At 47.2% G+C, this 25,339-nt stretch overlaps 2 protein-coding genes across 2 annotated transcripts; one reads left to right on the forward strand and one right to left on the reverse strand.

Moving 5' to 3' along the window:
• Nucleotides 1-1,600: 1,600 nt before the first annotated feature.
• phyhip (phytanoyl-CoA 2-hydroxylase interacting protein) lies at nucleotides 1,601-9,934 on the reverse strand. Its single transcript, XM_066712541.1, has 5 exons — nucleotides 9,569-9,934; nucleotides 6,250-6,415; nucleotides 3,929-4,106; nucleotides 3,614-3,731; nucleotides 1,601-3,036 (listed from the first exon to the last, which is right to left on the reverse strand). Exons 2-5 carry the CDS (start codon nucleotides 6,412-6,414, stop codon nucleotides 2,493-2,495), a joined length of 1,005 nt encoding a protein of 334 aa, XP_066568638.1. The 5' UTR covers nucleotide 6,415; nucleotides 9,569-9,934; the 3' UTR covers nucleotides 1,601-2,492.
• A 2,769-nt stretch (nucleotides 9,935-12,703) lies between these two features.
• Nucleotides 12,704-19,911, forward strand: polr3d (polymerase (RNA) III (DNA directed) polypeptide D). The gene is made up of 9 exons (XM_066714224.1): nucleotides 12,704-12,890; nucleotides 13,498-13,668; nucleotides 13,855-13,898; nucleotides 14,222-14,376; nucleotides 17,841-17,965; nucleotides 18,107-18,293; nucleotides 18,437-18,690; nucleotides 18,796-18,948; nucleotides 19,067-19,911. The coding sequence occupies exons 2-9, from the start codon at nucleotides 13,513-13,515 to the stop codon at nucleotides 19,184-19,186; spliced, it is 1,194 nt and encodes a 397-aa protein (XP_066570321.1). The 5' UTR covers nucleotides 12,704-12,890; nucleotides 13,498-13,512; the 3' UTR covers nucleotides 19,187-19,911.
• Nucleotides 19,912-25,339: the final 5,428 nt, after the last annotated feature.

Below are 25,339 nucleotides of genomic sequence, written 5' to 3' on the forward strand. Positions count from 1 at the left end.
GGGAGGCCAGGAAGGAGGGCAAGGTTACAGGGGACATTTAAACAGTGTCCTAATGGCGTGTTCCTCAGCCCTAACTCTTCTTGGTTCACATCAATTTATTTGTTGATTTATTTGTCTATTTCTCGAGCATGGGGTCTGGCCGCCCTCGCCACGCTAATGAAACCATGGCCTGAGGTTTGAGCCCCATCCAATCTCATTTACCCCCAACCCCCTCCTTATCTGTGCCAGCAGGGGGCCGACCAGGAAGACTGCTGGATTGTGGGTAATCCTATTTGTGTGTGTCTGTGTGGCGGTGATCGTGAGAGAACAAAAAACAATAAAAAAAAAACAGTTGCACATTTTCTCTCAATTAAAAAGGTGTGATCGTTGCCCTAAACCACAATGAACTCCCATCACCGAGACTGCAAAGACGCTCTGATCTCTATTAGTATAAGGGTGTTTGTGTCTATGGGATTACAACACAACAGGATTAACCTCTACGTCCCTCGGGCTCTGGTGTAGGACGGGGGCTTTATATCTGCTAAGCCTCATCCCCTGTGCATTCGGCCGGGCAGTCACTTGACATGTGATTCAAAAGGCCGACCGGCTCGGGGATGCGCTGCTCCATTAATAGCGAGGGACCTGTAATCTCTCCCAGATGTCTTTGAGTCTCGAACCCTCCAGGGATGAACAGACATTCTCTTCTCTTTGAAAAAGAAAGAAACTAAACCTCATAACTGGGACTTTTCAGTCTTGCAAAATGTAGTGCTGTAGTGCAGGGTGTTTGGATCCCTCATATAATTGTATACTTAACGTCAGTTTTTGTTGAAAGGAGGGGCAACAAAAGCCATTGGAGACTTCGGTTTCCAAATGTTTTCAAGGGAGGCAGTAATTGTAACGTTTACACTGTATTATAGAAGCATGGCGTAAAAGCAGAAGTGTTGTAGAAATCCCTGGGCACGCTTTGACATCCGCCTCAGGAAATGTGATATTTGATTGTACAGGATGACACATTTCTCTCAACCTGCTTGCACCAAAAGTAACAGTCTCATGTTGTGCAAATTAATCTGTTGTCTTGTGAGGGGATCTTTTGAAGGTATGTTCTTAAAGAGAAAGCCTTGATATCAACACAAACACCACTGTTTGAAGCAGATGGTGATAAACCAGTCCTCCTAGTTTGTGAGACCCTGTCAGTGTCTGAACCCCGGGCCGGGGACCCCCTGTGCCCTGCGCATTTTTGTTATAGCTGAGACCTCAGTTCCTCAACTGAACTCATAATCGGCCCAGTCTGAGCTCATTAATCATTTTAAATCACTGCAGACGTCGAGTTACGTATACAATTATATAAGGCACCTAGATGTTGCCAACTTTTTGTAAGTGCAACCACTTTAAAAGTCAGTTAAATTATCAATTTTGGTTAATTGACTGGATTGGACAGCGGGACCCCTGGATGGGATCAGGATGGGGAAACAGAGCATTAGATGTAGCCCTATCTTCCTGTACTTCAGCAAGTTCAGCAGCCCCACCTAGTGGTGATATGGAGACTTAGGTTTGCTTGAGGAAAGGAGAGAAACTGCATTAACACCATTAAAACACATTGAGTTTAATTGACAGGCCTTCCAGACCGAGCAGCAAACGCTAAACACATATACATGTATTATTATTATGATGTATGTACAGCACATATGCCACATTTTACTCACTATGTTCAGGGAAAGTGGTGAAAAGTGCCTGGCCGTCAGACACGAGCTCTGCGTCACACGGCTCACTTGCAGGGGTGAGAGTACAGGCAGTGATGCTCTAGCTGTGATTGTGAAGTGACCACCCTTGGATTAGTCACTTTAAACAGCTGGTGTTTGGCAGGTTTGGCTGTTACTGTAAAGCTCTGTGTAAGTCTGAATCATACTCTGGTACAGTTCTTGTTTGTTTTGGTTTTCAATGTTGTTTTATGTATGGGCAGTTTCTTTTCATCAAAGACTTCTCCTCTTAGTAACATTTTAGTTTGTTTCAATTGTTGTTGAAAGGAGGGGCAACAAAAACATTGGACACTTTGGAAGCCCAAATGTGAACACAGGTGACTTTTCAAGGGAGGCAGTGGTTGTGGCATTTACATGATATTATAGAAATGCAATGTACAAGAAAAAGTGCTGTAGAAAACCTTGGACAAGCTTTGACATCGGCATCGGTCAGAGGACAGGGAGACAGAGGACAGATCAACACCAGGTTTCAAGACATTGCGTGACTAGATCGCAGGCTAAAGTATGGCTTGTGTTCTTTTCATTGTGTAAGACTTCAGATAAAACAAAACAAGAATATACAAATGAGCTGCCATTGCTCACTAGCTACCACTTGGATGTGCTGTACACCCTCTCTCTCTCTCTGCACCTCTCTAGTGCTGAGAGTTATTCTTATTGTTGTTTTGTTACAGTATTCATTGAAAGAGAACAAAAAACTAAAATACAAATCACAAAAGAAATAACAATTATCTCCACTTGAGACACTTCCTCTGCCCCTCAGCGCCCCACACTGATGTTGCACAGCTTGCAGCTCGGGTCTTTCTTGGCATCGGCGGTGGTCTGACTCATCAGCTGGTGTCCGCTGATTTCTCCCAGGATGCCTTGGTCCAGGGCCACAGGCTCGGTGTACAGCACCTCCAGGATGACGTCATGGGCGTGCCAGTAGGCCGCCTCGCCCCCTTCCTGCTGCGGGGGGTGAAACATCAGGAAGGGGTTGTTGGCAGTGTCCAGCTCGGGCAGCCGGCCCTGACAGAAGATATCCCCCTCCGAGCCTCTAGGGGCCAGCACCAGCACGACATAGTGGTAGGAGGTGTACATGCAGTAGAAGTCGGCGAAGTAGAGGCGCGTGGCCGGGTTCAGGAGCAGCCCCGCCGGGACCTGGAAGCGCACAGGGCCGTAGGGCGAGTCGTTGGGGGGCAGCCCCGTGTCGAACTCCGTGTTGCAGCTGAAGAACAGCCCGCGCAGGGCCCCATTGATGGGGGAGCCATGGCTGCCGCTGCTGTCCTTCAGGGAGGGGGGCATCACCCCGCCACACTGCTGCCTGCCCCAGGGAACACACAGCGCAGACACAGCTATAATATACCAGCAACTACTGGGACTGTAATTAACTGGAAAAGCCGATGACTAGAAGTATAACACAAACTATAATGGAAACAGTGCCATAACTCTATCATGAGTAACCTTGATTGTAACTGTAATGCACAGCAATGACTGTAACTGTTACAACAGTAACTAGAACTGTAACCGCAAACACAACTGTAACAGTAGTAGCAACGACAGAAACTATAACAGCAACAGCAGTAATTATAACTGCAACAGCAACGACAGTAACTATAATTAAAAGAGCAAACCAAGCTGACAATGACAATCAGTAGAGCAGTCAGCACGTCAATCACAACAGTGACAGCAACATGGGTGCCGGAGAGAGAGCAGAAATAGCAGTGGCAGAAAACTGCAGAGGACCGAAGAAGGAATGGAGGGAAGCCTACAGGAAAAGAGGAGGGAGCTGGATGATAAGCACAGCAGCAGGGGTACAGGAGAGGTGAGGGGTGTGTTGTGTAACAGATGAGATGATTGTATTGTGTAGTGGGGGTGGGGGTGGGTGGGGTTCGGTGTACCTGACATGGTGGAAGTATTCCGGGTTCTGGTTCCGGTAGAACACGGAGAACCGGAGCATTCTCCCAGACACGCCCTGGGCCTTCTCCTGGAGCTGCTGCAGGTGATCCACTGCGTAGTCTGCAGACACAGGGAGTGTCAGCACGGCTGCAGCTGTTTATGGTGTCTTTAAACAGTCTTCATACCTGCCTTCTCTCGGTCCCAGCTCACCTCTGCACTGCACTACTACACTACACTGTACTATACTACAGTGTACTACTCCACTCCACTCCACTCCAGGACTGGTTGCTGGTGCCCTCTCCCCCTCAATCGCTCACCTCCAGTGCAGAACTCCACCACCTCGCTCCACTCGGACACCAGGTAGTCCCCGGCGTCGGGCTGCCGCACGGCGGTCTGCACGGCCACGCAGTACTCTGTCCGGGGGCTGAGGAACCAGTGCCCCCGCACCGTGAGCGGCAGGGCCCCCGCCTTCGCCACCAGCTTGGTCGGGACGTCCTGCGCAGGGGAACCGTACCAGAGGGGGCATGGGAGAGGAGGGGGGTGTAGGAGAGGTTTTAGATCAGCCTAGCAAGTAGTCAAGGCAGTGAAACCTCCAACCGCCAACCACAGTGTACTGCGTTCATTCACACTTGTGTTAATGACCCATTTTGTAAAGTCTGAATCTTTTTGGTTGCTGCTGTGGTTTCTGTTATTTAGTTTTTTTGAGGTTTTTAGGCTGTGCAGCTCCACACGTCGACAGGTCGGTGTTGCATGCGGTGCAGTGTTTTCGGGTGCAGTGTGGGGTTCAGGAGTGCGTACTGCAATGGTAGGAAGCTAAAAATAAGTCGCACTGTCTGACATTTAATAAGCCCATGGACTGGACTCCCTTTCGGCCGAGTTCACCGAGTTGCTTTCCCTAGCAGGCTGTGACGGTTTAATCACAGTGCTTTGGGGCAGGAGTCCCTAATTTAGCAGCCCAGTCAGTGCTTATTTAATCAGGCCTACTAAGCAAAAGTGAATAGTTGCCTGTGGGGTTACCTTGTTGCTATGGGCGCTACACCTTGTGATAGGTCGCCACGTCATTGGCTAGTCGAAATTAACCTTTGCTTCTTTTTCTTTTTTCCTGTTTCTTCTGCCGGGTAATTGTTTTTAAATTTTTTCTTAATCTAATTGCGAAAGCCTTGATGGGCAGACAGGGCTCTTTCTCAATTAATTAGCAAACTCGTGGTGCAAAACCGTGAGTTTCAGTAATCGGGCTTGGCTAATTACGGAACGCTCTGAGGGCCATGTATCCATGGCAACCGCTACAGAGGAAGGTTCATCACGTTTTTCTGCGTTTTCTAGAAAGGGCCGAGGCTCCACCCCCTAAACCCCACAACACACACACACACACACACACTCTCTCTCATACACACACACTCACACACTCATACACTCACACACTCTCTCTCATACACACACACTCACACACTCATACACTCTCTCTCATACACACACACTCACACACACTCTCTCTCACACACACACACACAGATAAACACACACACTCTCCTTCTCCTTCTCCCTTCCTTTCTTTCTTTCAGACAGGTTTTTTTTCCCTTTTCCACTGAATATTCTCAGTGAGCGCAGTCGTGTCTGTAGGCCCCTGTCAGACCGCGCAGGAGACGGCTTTTCGTGAACCAAACAGACAGATCTGCAGCGTTGGCTCCTATGACGTCACCGCTGGAGGCTGCAGGCCATTCCGCTGTGCCACAAAGGAATTATTATAGTGATATCTCCCCTCCGGCAGCCTTTCCAACGTCTCCACATGTAACAGCGCGAGGAGGACCCTTATGCAAGTTTACTTTGGCAAAACAATGTCTTTGCCACATGACCAGGAATAAACCACGCTTTGCCACAGTCAACATGCCTTAGAAACATTCGCCACGGCTTTCCCACGGCCCAGATAGCTGAAATAAGATAGCATTGTACAGTATAGTGTTCTTTAGAGTGAAAAACAAACAAACAAACAAACAAGTAAAAAATGCAATACCAGTTATATAGGCTAGTGGATTTTTTTGTGTCATTTATTAGACTAGCATTCTGTCTTTAATTTGTTTGTTTGTTTGATAAAGCATGCAGGAATCGAAAGGGCACGCTGTATTTATCCTGTCTGCCATGTGATCAGTCCTAGGGGAGGTTGACTGATTGTCTGAGGTGCTGCAGGCTGAGCTGGGGGTCAGGGGTCAGGGGTTAGGGGTCAGGGCCAGGGTCACTGCCCCGCCCCCAGTCCCGTTCCGGGCTGTTGATAGGGGCAGGTTAATTGGAGGATGACTCACTCTGCCTCCCCAGAGCCCTGTCATATCGCACGGGCCACTGTGCTTTACTGCCCCTGCCCGTGTCACCGCTGCTGCAGAAAGGGCCACAGCCGCACAGCTGCTTCACCCATAGCTGCCTTGCTGTCACTGTCACTCCTGATAGCAGTACAGCACCACAGAGAGCGAGCGAGACAGGGGCGGCAAGAGGAGAGGGATGGATGGAGGGAGGAGAAGTTTTTAAAAGGGGAGAGAGAGAAGGATTGGAGAGAGAGTAGGAGACAGGGAGAGAGAAAGGGATGGCGAGGGGGGCAGAGGGAGAGGAGAAGGGAAGGAGACGGGGAAGGAGGGCACAGAGGGCTGACCCTGTGTTTGAAGCGGTTGGGGTCCTTGGCTTCCTTGCGGCTCAGGTCGATGAAGAAGTGCGTGGCCCTCCCGGCGTCCTCGGGGGCCGACTCCCAGGAGATCCGGAACGAGTCGCACGTCACCCCGGTGATCTGGATGTTATGGGGCGTGGAGAGGCACTCCATCCTGAGGGAGAGGGGGAGAGAGAGAGAGAGAATGAGAGAGAATGAGAGAGAGAGTCAATGCTCACAAGGTTACCACCTGTGCCAGAAGTTGCTATTTTTTGTCCTCTCTTTATCTAGAGTCGTGAAATAAATTTTAAAGCAGAAATGGAAGAGAGAGAGAGAGAGAGAGAGAGAGAGAGAGAGAGAGAGAGAGAGAGAGAGAGAGAGAGAGAGAGAGAGAAGTAGTGTGATCACAGTTGGGTTAGCGCAGCGATCCCCACCACCTCGTCACACGGCACTGCACGGCCCAGACACCACTGCTGCACCGAACCTCCCAGAGAGGGGACTTCAGCAACAGGAGGTATCGATGGGAGCTTACATAAGAGGCGGAGGTGGCAGACCTGATTGCAAATCTCTCTCCTCTCTCCCAGGAAGGAGGGACAGCAGTACAAGCTGCGGGCGAATCACCGGCCCAGGCCTCAGAGCCGTTGGGGACAGTGCTAGTGTGTGGGAGTCTCCAGCGTGGAGAGGGTTCGGACTGGGAGAGCATGAGCTGGCAATGTGCAACATGAGCCCCGGCACCCACAGTCACATGTATGCGACACTATACTGCACCACAGGGTACGGCACGACGGCGGACCCCAACTTCATTGTCGACTGCCCAGCTCACTAGCAGGAATCTGCGCCTTGGTCATTTTTCTTGGCTTGGCTGAATGTCTAGACTCTAGAAGAAAATGTAGGAGGAGAACATTACACAGTGGAGAGTGATATTATGAAATAATAATAAAAAACACAACATGTCAGTGCAAATATAGCTGTTTCGTGGGGGCAGAAAGGGACTGTGTCTGTTGGAAAGAACAGAACAAACAACAAAAGGAGACTGTGCTTTACAGACAATAAGAGATTCCTCATCTGCTCAAGACGAACACAACCCCACGAGCTGAAACAGAGACGAATGCAGAATGAATGAGTGAATGAATAAACAAACAAACAAACAGCCTGGAAGGTTGTCCGTTCCTCCCCTTAACGCCTGTTTCAGAGGCTGTGTTGTTGTTCTCAGGGTGGGAGTCTGCATTGCTGTGGCCAGTGTCAGAGCGGAGGGGGTGGGGGGGGCTGCGGTGCTGTGAGCTGTGTAATTATCTGCCTCTCATCTCCACGACACGGAGAGGTGGCTGTGATTAATGTGTTGTCTCTCTCTCTCCCTCCTGTTCACTCTCTTATTCTCTCCTTCTCTTGTCCCCTTTGCCCTCCCTCTCCCAATCACAAAATAATAAAAAGTGGCAGGAGTTTTTTTAGAGTTAGGAAAAGGAACAAAACTATGCCACCTTCGTAATGGTATCCCCCACCCAGGGTACCCCTGCCTGGGCTACAACAGCAGGTCTGGTACGCACTCCCACATTGCAGTGTCAAGGTGAGGCCACATGTCAGGAGCTCTGCTGACACACACCCATCATGCCTTGCACCTCTCCCTACCCAGAGAGTTGGCTGGCTGGCTGGGCGGCAGGCTGGTCTGCCCATCTCCTGAGTTGCTCTTGACCCGCATCGACCCACTTCCTCTCAGTGTCTGTGTGTCGACAGTCAGGGCCCCAGGCTGCTATGAAGTGGCTCCTGTGTGACAGGAGCTGAAGAACCTTCTATCCTTCATTTGATGGAGAGAGCTATAGAAGTGATGGATTCATCTTGACAACTATCAGTTCCTCCATGCTGTGTCATTGATTCATCTTCTGAGTTGGACAGAAGCATGAATCAAACCTCACCTGCATCACTTCTTCCAAATCTAACCCTTACCCAGAATCCTGCAGTAAAACAGGAACTCACCAATCCCCCCAAAACAACGCAGTGCGGGACTGTCCAGTTTTCCCCACTTCGCTCCCTGTCCCTCACAGCCTTCTGAGCGCCTCACCACGGGCCCTGCATGATTCGCAGAGACAAAACTCAAGCCACACCAAGGAGTGCCGTGTTGGTGTATGCTCCATTTTCTGCTTGGCGTTGTCAGGTGGTTGTGTGGGCTGAGTGTGGATGCTTCTCAGAGAATGGTTTTTATTCAGCCTGTGTGTGTGTGTGTGCACGTATGAGTGCCTAATCAACTACTGCTCATTCCTCAAGCTATAGTTATTTTAATGAATTAAGCAGAAAAAATTAAGAAAATAATAAGAACTTCAAATAAAATCAAACAAGAAGAAGAGGTCGCAGAAGTAGATCATTATCAAACTGTATGACGGGACATCAGGTGCTGTGTGGACGCAGCAGGGCGCAGTGTGAGAGGTGCTGGACTTTGCAGGGTCAGTCATGTGAGAGGAGGCACTGGGTTGTAAAAGGCTGGCAGAGGGGACAAGCCAATTACTCTGAACACTACCCATGGAGAGGTGCCCAGGAGGAGAGCACCCCAGACCCACAGACCAACTGGGGTCGGACCTCAACACTGTCGCACTGCCGGCCCAGAGCGTCTGACAGCTGGGGGCCAATCCCGGTGTGGGCTGTGTTCACACGGCAGAGTCCAGTCCAGCGCACAGAGTCTCCCTGCGCTGCGATTTCACAGCAGGCGGAGGACAGCGACACGACAACAGCAGCAAACAGACACACACAAACTGCATATACTGCAGAATGATATAAGACAAACATTCACAGGATCTTACAAGATCATCCTTAACCATTTGTGAATCTGCTACTGAACACACTGCAGCCACTTCACTCTGACCACTGAGCTACCGAACACACTGCAGCCACAGCACTCTGACCACTGAGCTACTGAACACACTGCAGCCACAGCACTCTGACCACTGAGCAACTGAACACACTGCAGCCACAGCACTGAGACACTGAGCTACTGAACACACTGCAGCCTGGAACTGACACTGAGCTACTGAACGCACTGCAGCCACAGCACTGAGACACTGAGCTACTGAACACACTGCAGCCTGGAACTGACACTGAGCTACTGAACGCACTGCAGCCACAGCACTGAGACACTGAGCTACTGAACACACTGCAGCCACAGCACCCTGACCACTGAGCAACTGAACACACTGCAGCCTGGAACTGACACTGAGTTACTGAACGCACTGCAGCCACAGCACTGAGACACTGAGCTACTGAACACACTGAACAGTGTCACAGTCTGATGGAGGAGCCTGCAGTCCAAGTTCCTGCCACTGCGCTCGAGAGACCCACTTACCTTCAGAGTTGAGCTGCAGCCGCAGTGAGGAGCGATGCCGTGGCGGAGGGGAGGTGGACGGGTCCTCGGTGTCGGGGTCTGGAGCTCCGGTGCTCTGAAGCAAGAGCCTGCCTGTGGATCAGAGAAGGAGGGTTGAGGCGGGCTTTCTATTTATTTATTAATTTGCTACTGTTCTTTTCTGCAGTATATGATGGATCCCTCAGGAGAACTGATTGCAAAGTGAAGGCAGCCCTGACTCTCTCTCTCGCTCTCACACTCACACTCTCGCTCTGTCACTCCCCCCCTCTCCCGCTCTCTCTGTCTCTCGGTTGCTCAGCTGTGGGGGATGACAGAGCGGGGAAAGCGCTCTATTCCTGCACAGCTGCATTGCCCAAATTTACACTCAGTGTGCAGCTATAAACACGCACACACACACACACACACACAAGCACACTCCCCCTCACACAGTTCTGACCAATGAGCGCCTCCTGTTCCTACACTCACAGCCACAGTGTCAGATAAGTCTCATAACAGTTCAGCTTGGAATATGCAAACCAAATAATACCCAATTGTATGTATATTAGTGTGGATTTGTTTCTTCGCCAGGACAAGCTAGTTTCACAGTATTTCCTATTGATATATGATTATAATTAAGATGGACAGACAGAAAGATAGACCCCCAGCCAGCCAGCCCAAAAAATACACCGAAGGCTAGACAGATCAATAGGCATATATATGGATAGGGGCAGAAATATAAACATTAACAGATAATGCTTAAAGAAAGCTGAGACACAGATGAACAGACACAGACAGACAGACAGACTGATATCTAGATTAACTGATGGAGTTAGCATTAGTTAGTTAGGATTGTATCTGTCCCTTTTTTCGCTGCAGTTTTTATCTTCATTTGATCTTTTAAAGGGATACACAGTCAACTGTCACCAGGGGAACCCAGTGCAGGACAGAGCCCCAGTGCTCAGATGGAGAGGGAGAGAGAGATACAGGCAGAGCGGGGGTAGTCTCCAGGTATCTCCATTCCCAGTTTCTCTTGGTCCTCCGCACAGCAAACTTTAAAATGTAAAAGTTAAAATATCATACAGGATTTGTCCTCGTATTTTATGATTATGATTATGATTGTTAAACATGGCTGGTCTGCTCCATTGGAGTCTGTACCTTCCAATCAGATTTAACTAATTAAATGAAGAAATAAACAAACAGCTTGTTGTTGGTTTGTTTGTTTGTTTGTTTGTTTTAAGAACAGGGTGACCGAGTGAGTTTAGGACACTGAGAAAACAATAACTGTAAAATACGGATAAATAAATGGCTGGGTGTAGCTGGGTGCAGGCCATTGGTTCTGCTGCCAGGGTCCTGGGAGGCGGACCAAATGCCGCACCATATGCGCAGCTCCGCAGGCTGAGCGAGGCTGTGTGTAGTTCGGAGCGGCGCAGAACACCAGCGGTCCCGGTGCTGCACTCTGCCGAAGAGGGGAGACCTCGGAGAGCGACAGTATGGGGGCTGAGGGTCTGCAGGGGGGAGGACTGGAAACCTAGGAGAGCGCAGAGATCCAGCAGGACTGGTTTGCTCAGGCACAGACATCTCATATGAACACAGGCACAGCGCTGCCCACGCGCCAACCATTGCAGCATTGCATTGAAACTCAGTAGTATTTAGCATTCGTTTCTGGTCTTCTGCACGCTGTCCCCTCGTGTGTCCAGTGGCCGGAGGCGTCGGGGGCACCTGTGAGACGCGTGGCAGGTCGGGGGTGTGGTGTGCCGGCTCTGCAGCGGCTTCTTTATGTGTTATCAGTTGAAGGCATTAGGAGCGCAGATTGTCCTGTGTGCTCAGAGCGGAGGGGGTGTTCAGCCGAGCGTGGAAAATCGATCCGGCTCTCTGCATCTCCGGCCGGCCTCCTGCAGTCAGACTGGAGGAGGAGGAGGTGGAGGGGGAGAAAAAGAGGAGGTGGGGAAGGGAGGGAGAGGAGAGGAGAGGAGGAGGTGGCGGAGGGATTCAGGCGAGGCAGAAGAGAGGGGTGAGGGTTGTGGTTCGACTCACCCATCAATGGGCTGATTACAGCAGCCTTCTCTGACCGGGTGGCTCTGGCAGCCTCGGGGGGGGCGTTAAGGGGATTGCGCTCCCTGCTGCCGTCTGCTCCCAATCACCCTCAGCGGCTATGCCAGGGGAGAGAGCGAGAGAGCGAGAGAGAGCGAGAGAGCGAGCGAGATGGAGAGAGCGAGAGAGATAGGGGCAGAGCCTCCACAGTCTTGCCTGTGGCCGTTGCAAACATACACTGTGCCAGAAATGGTGACAGCTGGAAGCAGTTGTGATACAGAACCAGTGGAAAGAGAGAAAAAAGAATGAAAGAAAGAAAGAGACTGACACATGGGGTCAGACACTGTTTCAGGATGTATGTTGCTCAGTGCATGAATCCTAATTACATTATTTTAATGTGGAAAGTCTGTGAGTGTGGGTTTAAATGCCACAGACCCATTTAGTGTTACTAGAGCCCTCAAACTACCTTCCAACCCCCCCCACACACCCCCTGAGCCCCTCTGCATCCAACCCCCCCACCCCTCTCTCCTCTGCCCCCCACCCCCCTGTGCTGTGCTATGCTGTACCTTACTGTGCTGTACTGTGCTGCACTCTACTGTGCTGCTGTGTTGTACTGTGCTGTGCTGTGTCCTTGTGCCACGTGCTGTAGTTGGAGGGCGACAGGACGAGTCAGTGTGATTGAAGCTCTCCATCTCAGCCACACAGATAGACCTCTCCATGTGACAGAGACCAATCACCCAACTGGGCCAGTGAATCAGCCACCATCCTGACATCTCATCCCACAGCCAGCCTTGACCTCCACGCCTCATTGTAAATTTCCTCAATAGAGGGGAAAACAGAGAGATTCATGTGTGTGCGCTTGACATGAAATGCATTGCTGGTTAGGAGATGGTCACATTCAGAACCTTTCTGTTTTTTCCCATTTATTTCTTAATTAATACATCCATCCGTTTTCAAAATCCGTTTCATCCATTACACCGTCACGGTAAATTTTAATAGAACACCAACTCCAATGGAGGAACAGAGGGGCCAACGTTACCCTCACCAACATGGCGGCCGTCCACGTCACCACATGGAGGGTCAGAGGTCCCGAATGAGAGCGTCAGAGTGTCATGGCGGCTTCCACACAGAGTTTGATGTTTGTGGTCCCAGGCCGTGAAATTATCGCTTTATTAACGCGCTAGAAACGAAAGTGCCCTCGACTGCACCGTACTTTTTTCGGGGAACATTTTTTTTTTACCGCTCCGTTGTTTGGGAAACAGTTGCAGCGGAGTGTAACTGTTGGCTAAATCAGGTAAGGTACCACAAAACGTGATTAATGTCCATGGCCGAGCTGAGCACTTTGCCAGCCTCGTATTTGCTTCGGTGTCGAGATTAAAATAATGATTTGACACGTCTAACTGTGGGGGGTTATTGCTCGGTCGGGGAAAATCATGGTCGGGGCTTTGAACTGTATTGGATAGTAATTGTCTAATTGAAGAGTGAAAACGTGCATGTGTGCCCAGGGTGGTGTGTATGTTCACAACCCTGGGCACACACATAGCCCTACGAGCAACATTCACACAACCCTGGGCACACAGACACGTTTTTAATCCCCAGTAAAACAAGTACTGTGTTCGAGGCTATTATTGCCCAGTATAGACCACTACCTACAATCTTTCACTTCCACAAGGGCAAAACACAGAGTAAATCCTCATAAGTAGCCATGGTTAATTATTATTAGTGCAATCTGCCTCCCCTCTCCTGTTGACCTGTTATTAAACCATTCTTTTTTTAATCCCTCTGTTTACTGTCTTCTCTCACTCCCTAGTTGCCATCACTTTCTCTGCCTTTTCCTCCCCTGATTATGCTGCTAGTTGTGTGTTATTAATGCAGTCTCCCTGTCTCTGACTTTCCTGCAGAGGTGCTGAGGGGTGATGTCAGGCCCTGGCAGAGGGGACCCCCTTCCCCCGGGGGGGTCTCGGCCGGCGATGCCCCAGGGGCTGGTGGGCAGGAGATTGCCTGCAGCGATGACCTCAGCGCGCCTGCCGTCCATGCGCTCTCGGGACCTGACGCTGGGGGGGGTGAAGAAGGTAGGACAGCTTTCTGTCCAGACTGAACCTGTGATTTAGCTCTTCAGCCGCGTGGGAACAGCCTGAGTAAACGAGTAAACTTGTCCTGCCCTCAGTCTTAGTAAATCTTGAACCAACGGTGTAAAACTGGGCTCATAGTGAGTGATGCAGTGTGCGGTGCTGAGACTCTCTCTCTCTCCCTCACAGAAAACCTTCACTCCCAACATCATCAGTCGCAAGGTCAAGGATGAGTAAGTAGAGCCGTCTAAACTGAATCTAACCCCCAATGTGCTGGATCTATGGGAGACACCACAAACATGCAATCAGATACACAGTCAGTCAGTCAGTCACACATCATCACCCTCCCAGTCTCACAGGTAGAATCATTTTAGGTGAGAAGCTCTTGTTTGGGTTGAGTTTTCTGCAATATTACTACTGTTTATTTGGTACAAAGTGACAATGCAATGAGTTTTACACAGTGTGGGTGTGGGGAGGGGTGCTCCTGTTTAATCCTGTGCTGTGTGTCTGTGTCAGCCGGTGACTCACTCCCCCCTCTCTCCATTGTGTCTGACAGGCAGAAAGAGGAGAGTGGCTATAAGAAGGAGAGGAAGGACAGAGACAGGGACCGGCAGCGAGATGGGCGGGGCAGAGGCCGGGGTCGCCCAGAGGTCATCCAGTCCCACTCCATCTTTGAGCAGGGGCCGGCCGAGATGATGATGAAGAAGAGAGGTGAGGACTGGGGGTGTGAGTGAGGTTTCACTCCCAAAATCAGATTATTCACACAGCGAGGACCTAAAGTCAGTGTAATCCTGCCATCTAGTGGCCCGTAGACACAAGACCCGTTCCAGTCATACAGAGATGCAGACCTGCCTCTACTGAGTATAATATAGCAGGCTTACTGAATATAATGTAGCCGACAATCTGGGCTTCATGATAACATTAGTCATTTGTGAAAGAGTTATAATCGTGTTGGTTCCTGAAACATGATTTTGTACAAGTCATATACTCATATTATTATCATTATTAGCAGATTGGCACCTGCCTGGGCTGGGTGATATGACCTAAAAATTACATCTCTATATGTTTAGAATGTTTGGGCAATACACTATATATATCTCTATTTCTTGTTGTTCTCCGAACAAGCTACAAAATAAGACCAAAGACATTATAATTCAAACCAGTCTTTGTTTAATCATTAAAATTGCAAAACTAACAAATACCACTTGCCAGGCTGTCAAGGTAAATATGATTTTGGTTTTACCTGCTTTTAAATTAATAAATTAATTAAATAAAAATAGCAATGCACAAAATAACTTGGCCAAACTACATTCTTCTAAGAAATACATAATATAGCTATATGTTATGTGACAGTAAATAATAATTTGATATATATATCAGTGTGTGTGTGTGTATATACACTCACCTAAAGGATTATTAGGAACACTTGTTCAATTTCTCATTAATGCAATTATCTAACCAACCAATCACATGGCAGTTGCTTCAATGCATTTAGGGGTGTGGTCCTGGTCAAGACAATCTCCTGAACTCCAAACTGAATGTCTGAATGGGAAAGAAAGGTGATTTAAGCAATTTTGAGCGTGGCATGGTTGTTGGTGCCAGACGGGCCAGTCTGAGTATTTCACAATCTGCTCAGTTACTGGGATTTTCACGCACAACCGTTTCTAGGGTTTACAAAGAATGGTGTGAAAAGGGAAAAACATCCAGTATGCGGCAGTCCTGTGGGCGAAAATGCCTTGTTGATGCTAGAGGTCAGAGGAGAATGGGCCGACTGATTCAAGCTGATAGAAGAGCAACTTTGACTGAAATAACCACTCGTTACAACCGAGGTATGCAGCAAAGCATTTGTGAAGCCACAACACGTACAACCTTGAGGCGGATGGGCTACAACAGCAGAAGACCCCACCGGGTACCACTCATCTCCACTACAAATAGGAAAAAGAGGCTACAATTTGCACAAGCTCACCAAAATTGGACAGTTGAAGACTGGAAAAATGTTGCCTGGTCTGATGAGTCTCGATTTCTGTTGAGACATTCAGATGGTAGAGTCAGAATGAGAACATGGATCCATCATGCCTTGTTACCACTGTGCAGGCTGGTGGTGGTGGTGTAATGGTGTGGGGGATGTTTTCTTGGCACACTTTAGGCCCCTTAGTGCCAACTGGGCATCGTTTAAATGCCACGGCCTACCTGAGCATTGTTTCTGACCATGTCCATCCCTTTATGACCACCATGTACCCATCCTCTGATGGCTACTTCCAGCAGGATAATGCACCATGTCACAAAGGTCGAATCATTTCAAATTGGTTTCTTGAACATGACAATGAGTTCACTGTACTAAACTGGCCCCCACAGTCACCAGATCTCAACCCAAGAGAGCATCTTTGGGATGTGGTGGAACGGGAGCTTCGTGCCCTGGATGTGCATCCCACAAATCTCCATCAACTGCAAGATGCTATCCTATCAATATGGGCCAACATTTCTAAAGAATGTTTTCAGCACCTTGTTGAATCAATGCCACGTAGAATTAAGGCAGTTCTGAAGGCGAAAGGGGGTCAAACACAGTATTAGTATGGTGTTCCTAATAATCCTTTAGGTGAGTGTATATATATATGTATATCTCACAGTATTAGTTATGGTCACATAATAACAAAATTAATAGTAATCGCGCAACACATGCACTGACCATATCTGGGTTTATAGTGGTGCATTTAACATTGTCCTTGCTATGACAGTCGAGTTTCGATTTGAATTTGTGCTTACCAGTACAGCACTGCATGTAATAACATAAAATATTATCGTTACTAGTGCACCCATCTTGATAAGCTAAAAACATTCTGCATTTTTTTTACATTGCTTTTCAATTTATATTAAATGCAGACGAACGTTATTCTTTCATTTTATACAAATTATATCTATATACACATCGTGGTTTCATAGGCAAGGCGGGTGGGGGGGGTGATTCGGGTGTAGCCGGACTGAACGAGAGCGGGTGGCACATGCGCTTGTGCTTTAAAGTTTCTTTTTGTTGTTACTGTTTTCTCGCACAGCCTGAATAGCGCTGCGAGAAACCCTGTATATATAAAACAGTATTTGCTTCTGTTTTTAGTGTGCAATTCAAACATTTCATTAGCACCAGGTAACTTCATTACTTCGTTCATTCGCTTCCATTGCTTTTGAAAAAGGTTAATATAGTGAGTGTAACATTCAAGATCGTAATCCTGATTGTAAGACAAACATTCAACTTTATAAGCAGTTGCATTTCCTGTTTAAAGTCCTGAAAAGTGTTAATTTACTAACATCAACACAAATTATTGGATAGCAACACGAGACACATTTGCTCCCTCCTCTTCCGAGGTGATTGGCTGCATGAAAACGTCGAGTTACTCCTCCCACATTCCAAGCACTCCATCCTCGCGATACAAGTGTTTTGTATTTCGCCCAAAATAATATATTTTAATATATCGCAAAAACTCGATGTATCGCCCAGCCCTACCTGCAGTAGCTCTCTCTGCCTGCCCTGATCGGCTCAGCACGTTTTGACCTGTCCTTTCTAATTCAATATTGTTCACATTGCAAACCCAGGTCTCTGGATCAATGCCTCGATCAGTCACCTGTTTGATCATGATGCTCATTCTTCTTTTTGGTGACAAAACAAATCCCCTTTTTGTGCCAGTCTTAGCACTACAATGCTAAGTTCTCTTCACAGCAGAAAGGTTATGATGGCTAGTGTAGAAGGGGGAACTGTGCCTTTTGGATATGACATTGTTATTTTCTGAAAACAGAGTTTTAGTTATTTATTGACTTTGCTGCTCTTCGATTATTCATTTGTTTTTTTTATTCATTAAACCTTGTATTAAGAGCTAGAGTAAACCACAGTGAGCTACATATATTTATATTTCCAGGTAGCTACAGAGGCTCTGTTTTTAGTTGGTAATAATAGTGTGGTACTGTAAAAAAATGTCCAGGGTTGGCAGGTCTGGAGATCCTTCACATAATCAAACGCCCAGTGTGTTGTTTAAGGAGTTTAATTCAGTAACTAAAGTTGTTTTTGTGTGACGAGGGAAGACAATTCAGCTCTTCGTTAAGTTGGGAAACCCTGTTAGTGTGAGAGGAAGGGGAGGCATTCCTGAGGAACACACCCCGATGAACCCCCCACCCCTCCTCTCCTGCAGGTGGCTGGGAGAGCGAAAGGGACACCCCCAACACGGGCCCCTCCCCAATCATCAACATCAAGAAGGAGAAAAGAGAGACCGAGGAGGAGACCAAGGAGATACTGCGCATGCTGGAGAGAGACAACGTTGGTGCCTTTCTGTCAGTCTGTCCCTCTCCCTCTCTGTCCCTCTCTCTTTCCCCCCTCCTCCATCTTATTCCTGTCTCTTAACTGTGTCGCAGGCCTCTTGACCTTGTCCTCTTGACCTCGTCCTCTCTCCCTGCGCAGTTCCTGGATGACCCCCGGCTGCACAGTGACCTGCGCCGCTGTCCCGTCCAGCTGCCCATGTCGGTGTCGGGCTGGGTGTTCCGGGAGGAGGACGCCTCGCTGGGGAGCCTGAAGACCGAGGGGAAGCAGGAGGAGGAGGAGGAGGAGGGGATGGAGCTGGACATGAACCCTGCGGCCACCGTCAAAGGTGTGAGGAGAAATACCTTCTAGTATTGCTCATATTAGGGGTTGTAGTAGTGGTGCACTGATTTGATTGTCATTGGGTGCATCGTAGTCATTGTTTTGGTAGCACATGCTTTTGTTAACTTTAAGTCCCTCCTCCCTCTGCAGTGAAGGAGGAGCCGGTGGAGGTCACTGAGGTCAAGAAGGCGGAGCTGGCCTTCAAGCCACCGCCCCTCCCAAAGGCGGAGTCTCTGGCAGAGCTGCTGAGTGGCCAGACCCTCTGCAAGGGGGAGGAGCTTCTGTTCCTGCAGCTCCCCGACACACTGCCGGGGCAACCCCCCACCCAGGAGCAGCGGCCAATCAAAACCGAGGTCCAGACGGAAGACGGCCAATCGGTGCTCATTAAGACTGAGCAGAGCCAGGTAGACACTCACCCTGTGTGTATGTGTGTTTTACAATGGAGAAAGATGTCTGCTAAATGAATACCGTTAAACATCTGTGTTGTAACAGCTCTGTTGTTGCCCCAGGAGTCCCTGCAGAGCGAGGACTGCTGCAGCCTGACTGATCTGGGCGAGGGGCAGGTGGGCCGCCTACTGGTCCGGAAGTCTGGCCGAGTACAGCTCATCCTGGGCCACATCAAGCTGGACGTCAGTATGGGGACGCCCTGCTCCTTCCTGCAGGTGGGCTTGTTCGGGTTCTATTGCTGTTCTAGAATACTGCTCTCTCCCACCCTCACCATCTCACCCTCTCTCTCTGGATCTTTGTTAATTTAATTCCTTCCCCCTCTCCCCGCTGCAGGAGCTGGTGTCAGTGGGCTCTGGCGATGGGCGCACGGGGGACCTGACAGTGCTGGGACACATCAAACACAAGCTGGTCTGCTCCCCAGACTTCCAGGCCCTGCTGGAGAACCGGGTTTGAGGGTGGGATCCCTCTGTTCCTTGTCCCAGGGGGAGGGGTGGAATGTGGCTCCACCCACTTCCTGCATAAGGGGCAGGGCTTTAGGAACGCCAGACTCCAGATGTCACTGATTGGCTGAAGGGACTCTGTGCACAGGGCAGTGAGAGGACTTCACAGGGACGGTTGTGCTTTGAGAACAGCAGGGTGAGACTACAGTCAACTACTGGGAACAGGGGGGCAGAGAATGATTTTAGTTTGAAAAATTTGTTAAAAATGAGCTTAATGTCACACCATGTAATCCATTGCTCCCAACAGGCCTCCACAATCCAGCCTGGGAGGTATAGTTTTATTTCGTTTGCTAGTTTACTTTTCCCCAACACATCCAAATATAACGTTCTGTGAAAAGGGCAGGATGTGACATCAGAAGGAAGCTCTGCAGTGAGACGGAGCGGGAGGCGTGTTGTCTCGAGCCCAGCCTGTTTGCATTCATTTCACACTTGTACGTCTACCTCGCGCACAGGGCTCGCACTGCTTTTGTCTGCCATAGCTTGACTGAATGACTCGCAGGGTGGGAGGGGGAGAGAATCAGAAGTGACCCAGATGGTTCTGTTTGCATGGGATGAAAAGGGTTCCAGGTTCTGTATTCTGCTCTACAACTCTCAGGTTATGGGTTTGCACATTAGAGAACCACCACCAGACTGTAAAAGCAATGCAGTGTTATTGTAATAAACTAATTTAAAAACACACACACTGTTTGTTTATTTATTTGTATTACTTTAATTTGTTCTGTCAGCAGTGCACAACGGGGGGTTACCAGCCTGTGTGTCTGATGAACATCCCAGCTGGACTCCCTGGTGTAGCAGCAGCACAGCACCAGCCACTGCTAGGCTCACGATGTCATGAGTTCTGTGAGGACAATGTGATGTAAAGAATCTCCCAGCTCTTCGTTAGAACAATGCAACTAACAAGTAGGGTTTCTAGCAGGGGTGATGACAGTAAGAAAGCTTTAAAATCAGTGGTTCTCAAGCCTGTCCTGGAAGAACACCGACCCTGCTGGGTTTTGTTCCAACTGTGCTTGATTACTTGAACCCTTAATTTCCTAAATCAGAACCTTTTAATTATTTTAAACAGTAGGGGTTTTAAGTTGCTTATAAGGAGATCTTATTAAGGAACCAACTTGTTTATCAGTTACACAATTTACAGAGTCAAATGTAATCAAATTACATAAATTAAGGGGTCAATTTAGTAATTGAGAGCTAAGCTGGAACAAAAAGCAGCAGGGTAGAGAACCACTTCTTTAAATTATCACAATATTCTGTCCTTCTAATAATGCCAGTAGAAAATAATGAACAAAATGACAAGTTTGTATCACCAAGGACATTAAAACACTTGTTACTAATAATGTTCTTAATACAATGTAATGTTATTTGTTTTAAAAGCTAATGCTACTTAGGCATACTAGTAATGCCAGTAACAAGGACCACTACATACTACTGACAATTATGATTCTAATTAGTTATTATATGACTACTTCTATATATGAAGGTGCCCAATTCTACTACTATTACTGATCGCAGTGCAACCTGATGCTAATGAATATTCCCAATGTTTGTAAACTAGTGAAAACAGACCGTAATGTTTTCACCAGATTAATGCAATGATCATAGTCCTTATTACAGTGGAAATCTCAGTTATGCGTTCTTACCGGTGTTTGTGTTGAGGCTGCACTCTTGTGGCCGTGCGCCTCAACTGCCGCTGATGTCTCCCCCCCCCGGACCACCGCCAGCACTGGGACACCACACTGTGAAGGACAGGAAAAGGTTTGCTTTCTGTTAATATGAGAATAGGAGGATTGTGTGTGTGTAATTATCTGCTATGATTTTACATTGGGAAAATTATTGAAATATTCATTTTTATTTGAATGTCTTCCTTTGAACTGCAACCATTTATGCATTAAAATGAATTTCGTTACTGTAATTGTCTGTTTTGTTGAATTGCAATCCTGTTTTGAAGGTATGATTGTATTTGTAACAATTTTTTAATTAGCAGATTGTTTTTGCATGTTTATTTTAGTTTGAAGGCATAAAGTTTCTAACATGACATTTACACAAACATACATTCAACTGTGTGTGTGTGTGTATACATGGGAACAAAAACAAGCACACATATTCAAGATACACATATACACAACACACATGTATACATATCTAAGTGGAAACATCTTCTAGCAGTGGACCGATATGGGTTGATGGTGGTGATATACACTACCAGTCAAACGTTTTAGAACACCCCTATTTTTCCATTTTGTTATTGACATTTAAGCAGTTGAAGTCCAGTGAATAACCTGAAATGGTACAAGGGTAAGCGGTAAACTGCCAGAGGTTATAGAAGTCACACTGTATTCCTACAATGCGCACATCGTTTGAAAGCTTATTCTCTTGGCTACCAGCGTATTTCACTCTCAGACACATCCGATTTACAGGTTCCGTGTCGCCCACCGTCATTCAGAGCCCGGGGGGTAAACAGGAGAGAGGCCTCATTCAGACAGTCACAGATCACCCAGTTTCAATCGGATTTCTTAACCTAAAGATTAATCCAGTATATGTTAATTGATGTTCTATCAAACACACAGAAGTTCAGATCCAGTTATGTAAAATTGTTGTGTATTAGTACACTTTAAACAGTTTTCCATCTTGACATTTTGAGCTCTCTACGTGTGTGTGTTGCTTCTACCAAAATGTGGAGGGTCTTGTTTTGACCAGTAGACTGTCTGGTGCCAGAATATGTCATACTTGTCAATATTTTCTGAGGGGGGGTGTATAAAAAAGAATTTTTTTACATCGTTAGTAAGCTGAGAGTTACAGCTTTCATGGGATACCAAACACTTGGCAAACAACACAACAGTGAAGAGTACACATGGATTTGGTGCCCTTTTAAGGGTCAGCTTAAGGTTTTAAATATTGTTAAACAAAACTATTCCATGCTTTCTTTTTTATCTCAAATTGTTTAATTGTTCTATGCTTTAATTTCTGAGTACACTGTGTACATTTCAATAAAAACTGGAAAAATTGAGGTGTTCTAAAACTTTTGACCAGTTGTATACATAAATAAAAATATATTTATATCATCATCAGCCCATATTGGTCCACTGCTGGAAGATGTTTCCACTTGCTTCAATCTACAGCTTCTCTTGTTGCCTGCAAAGTGTATAATTTCATCTTCCCATCTTCTAGGTCTTTTTGGATCTCTTGGAAATCGGGATCCATTCAATAGCTTTCTCTGCAAATCTTTGATCTGTTCTTCTTGCAGTGTGTCCGGCCCATTGCCATTTAAACATTTTCTCTATTTCAATGATGTCACACACACACACATATACATGTGTATGTACACGCATAAATATACTCATACACATGAACACACTCATATATATATATATATATATATATATATATATATATATATATATATATATATATATATATATATATATATATATATATATACACATACATGTATAATACATACAGTGAGGGGAAAAAAGTATTTGATCCCCTGCTGATTTTGTACGTTTGCCCACTGACAAAGAAATGATCAGTCTATAATTTTAATGGTAGGTGTATTTTAACAGTGAGAGACAGAATAACAACAAAAAAATCCAGAAAAACGCATTTCAAAAAAGTTATAAATTGATTTGCATGTTAATGAGGGAAATAAGTATTTGATCCCCTATCAATCAGCAAGATTTCTGTCTCCCAGGTGTCTTTTATACAGGTAACGAGCTGAGATTAGGAGCACTCTCTTAAAGGGAGTGCTCCTAATCTCAGCTCGTTACCTGTATAAAAGACACCTGTCCACAGAAGCAATCAATCAATCAGATTCCAAACTCTCCACCATGGCCAAGACCAAAGAGCTGTCCAGGGATGTCAGGGACAAGATTGTAGACCTACACAAGGCTGGAATGGGCTACAAGACCATCGCCAAGCAACTTGTTGAGAAGGTGACAACAGTTGGTGCGATTATTCGCAAATGGAAGAAACACAAAATAACTGTCAGTCTCCCTCGGTCTGGGGCTCCATCCAAGATCTCACCTCGTGGAGTTTCAATGATCATGAGAACGGTGAGGAATCAGCCCAGAACTACACGGGAGGATCTTGTTAATGATCTCAAGGCAGCTGGGACCATAGTCACCAAGAAAACAATTGGTAACACACTACGCCGTGAAGGACTGAAATCCTGCAGCGCCCGCAAGGTCCCCCTGCTCAAGAGAGCACATGTACAAGCCTGTCTGAAGTTTGCCAATGAACATCTGAATGATTCAGAGGAGAACTGGGTGAAAGTGTTGTGGTCAGATGAGACCAAAATCGAGCTCTTTGGCATCAACTCAACTCGCCGTGTTTGGAGGAGGAGGAATGACGCCAAGAACACCATCCCCACCGTCAAACATGGAGGTGGAAACATTATGCTTTGGGGTGTTTTTCTGCTAAGGGGACAGGACAACTGCACTGCATCAAAGGGACGATGGACGGGGCCATGTACCGTCAAATCTTGGGTGAGAACCTCCTTCCCTCAGCCAGGGATTTGAAAATGGGTCGTGGATGGGGATTCCAGCATGACAATGACCCAAAACACACAGCCAAGGCAACAAAGGAGTGGCTCAAGAAGAAGCACATTAAGGTCCTGGAGTGGCCTAGCCAGTCTCCAGACCTTAATCCCATAGAAAATCTGTGGAGGGAGCTGAAGGTTCGAGTTGCCAAACGTCAGCCTCGAAACCCTAATGACTTGGAGAGGATCTGCAAAGAGGAGTGGGACAAAATCCCTCCTGAGATGTGTGCAAACCTGGTGGCCAACCACAAGAAACGTCTGACCTCTGTGATTGCCAACAAGGGTTTTGCCACCAAGTACTAAGTCGAAGGGATCAAATACTTATTTCCCTCATTAACATGCAAATCAATGTATAACTTTTTTGAAATGCGTTTTTCTGGATTTTTTTGCTGTTATTCTTACTCTCACTGTTAAAATACACCTACCATTAAAATTATAGACTGATCATTTCTTTGTCAGTGGGCAAACGTACAAAATCAGCAGGGGATCAAATACTTTTTTCCCCTCACTGTACAATATACACATGTATAATATACAGCTCTGGGAAAAATAAGACACCACTCGAAGTTCAGAAATCAATGTTAAGTGGTCTCTTATTTTTTCCAGGCTGGTGATTTGAAAACTGAGGAGGATGGGAGACTTGCTGTATAGATGCGGAGCAATTTGAATAATAATAATAATAATAATAATAATAATAATAATAGCTAATTAGGATGTAAATGCTCAACTATATCACTCTCTCTGGATCTGAGAACAAACTAAATTGTGACATATTTGAAAGTGTGAAAATGGGCTGGACACATTGCAAGAAGTACAGATCAAATATGGACACAGGAAGAAATTGAATGGATACAAAGACATGAATAAAAACCTAGAAGACAACCACACAAAAGGGAAGGGAGGATTAAATGATAAACTTTGCATCTGCAGGTGTGACACAGAAGAGAGAAGCTGTAGATGCTTCACACACACCTGTAGGAAAAACGCAGCAAGAACCCCCCCCCCCCCCCCAAAACAACTTACCTTGTATCCAGGGGATTCACACTGAAGACCCCCGTCAGAGACCACAGCACAGCCGGCGAGAACAAACACAGAGAGAGAGAGAGAGAGAGAGAGGGGGGGGGGGACTGCCTAGCTGCTGATCGACACATTTAATTATTTTTGGCCTCCAGATGGAGACAGGTATCTCCATGGCAACACATCTGGGCACTGTAGGACGCATGTGTCTTCTGCGCATGCGTCTGTTTGTGAGGCTTTTATTGTAAAGGTAAAACACAGATCAGCGACCTGCACGGCTGCCCTGCGGTCAGAACCGTCCCACGGAGACGCAAGAGCTCAGCTGCCCCCACAACCCAGGATCCTGCCTGCCTGTAGGCTACTGAGTTATATTTATACTACTGCTGTTTAAAACACACATCCCCCTGTTTCTGATGGTCCGGTGAAACATACGGGAGATGCGCAGCTCTCTGTGGCCCCACAAAGTTCCTGAAAGGGCCCTGCAGGGCTGCACACTAACTGAACGAGGAACACCGAAGGATGCCGATACATGTCTGTGGCTGCACATTTCCATCG

Source organism: Amia ocellicauda, chromosome 9 (assembly GCF_036373705.1).
Source record: "Amia ocellicauda isolate fAmiCal2 chromosome 9, fAmiCal2.hap1, whole genome shotgun sequence".
Taxonomy (NCBI): domain Eukaryota; kingdom Metazoa; phylum Chordata; class Actinopteri; order Amiiformes; family Amiidae; genus Amia; species Amia ocellicauda.

Coding starts and splice junctions, on each gene's coding strand:
- polr3d (XM_066714224.1), top strand. CDS start 13,513: ATGTCAGGCCCTGGCAGAGGGGACCCCCTTCCCCCGGGGGGGTCTCGG. Junction 13,669..13,854: donor CGCTGGGGGGGGTGAAGAAG/GTAGGACAGCTT, acceptor TCTCCCTCACAG/AAAACCTTCACTCCCAACAT. Junction 14,377..17,840: donor GATGATGATGAAGAAGAGAG/GTGAGGACTGGG, acceptor CCTCTCCTGCAG/GTGGCTGGGAGAGCGAAAGG.
- phyhip (XM_066712541.1), bottom strand. CDS start 6,414: ATGGAGTGCCTCTCCACGCCCCATAACATCCAGATCACCGGGGTGACG. Junction 3,732..3,928: donor GGTGGAGTTCTGCACTGGAG/GTGAGCGATTGA, acceptor CTGTGTCTGCAG/ACTACGCAGTGGATCACCTG. Junction 3,037..3,613: donor GAATACTTCCACCATGTCAG/GTACACCGAACC, acceptor TCCCTGGGGCAG/GCAGCAGTGTGGCGGGGTGA.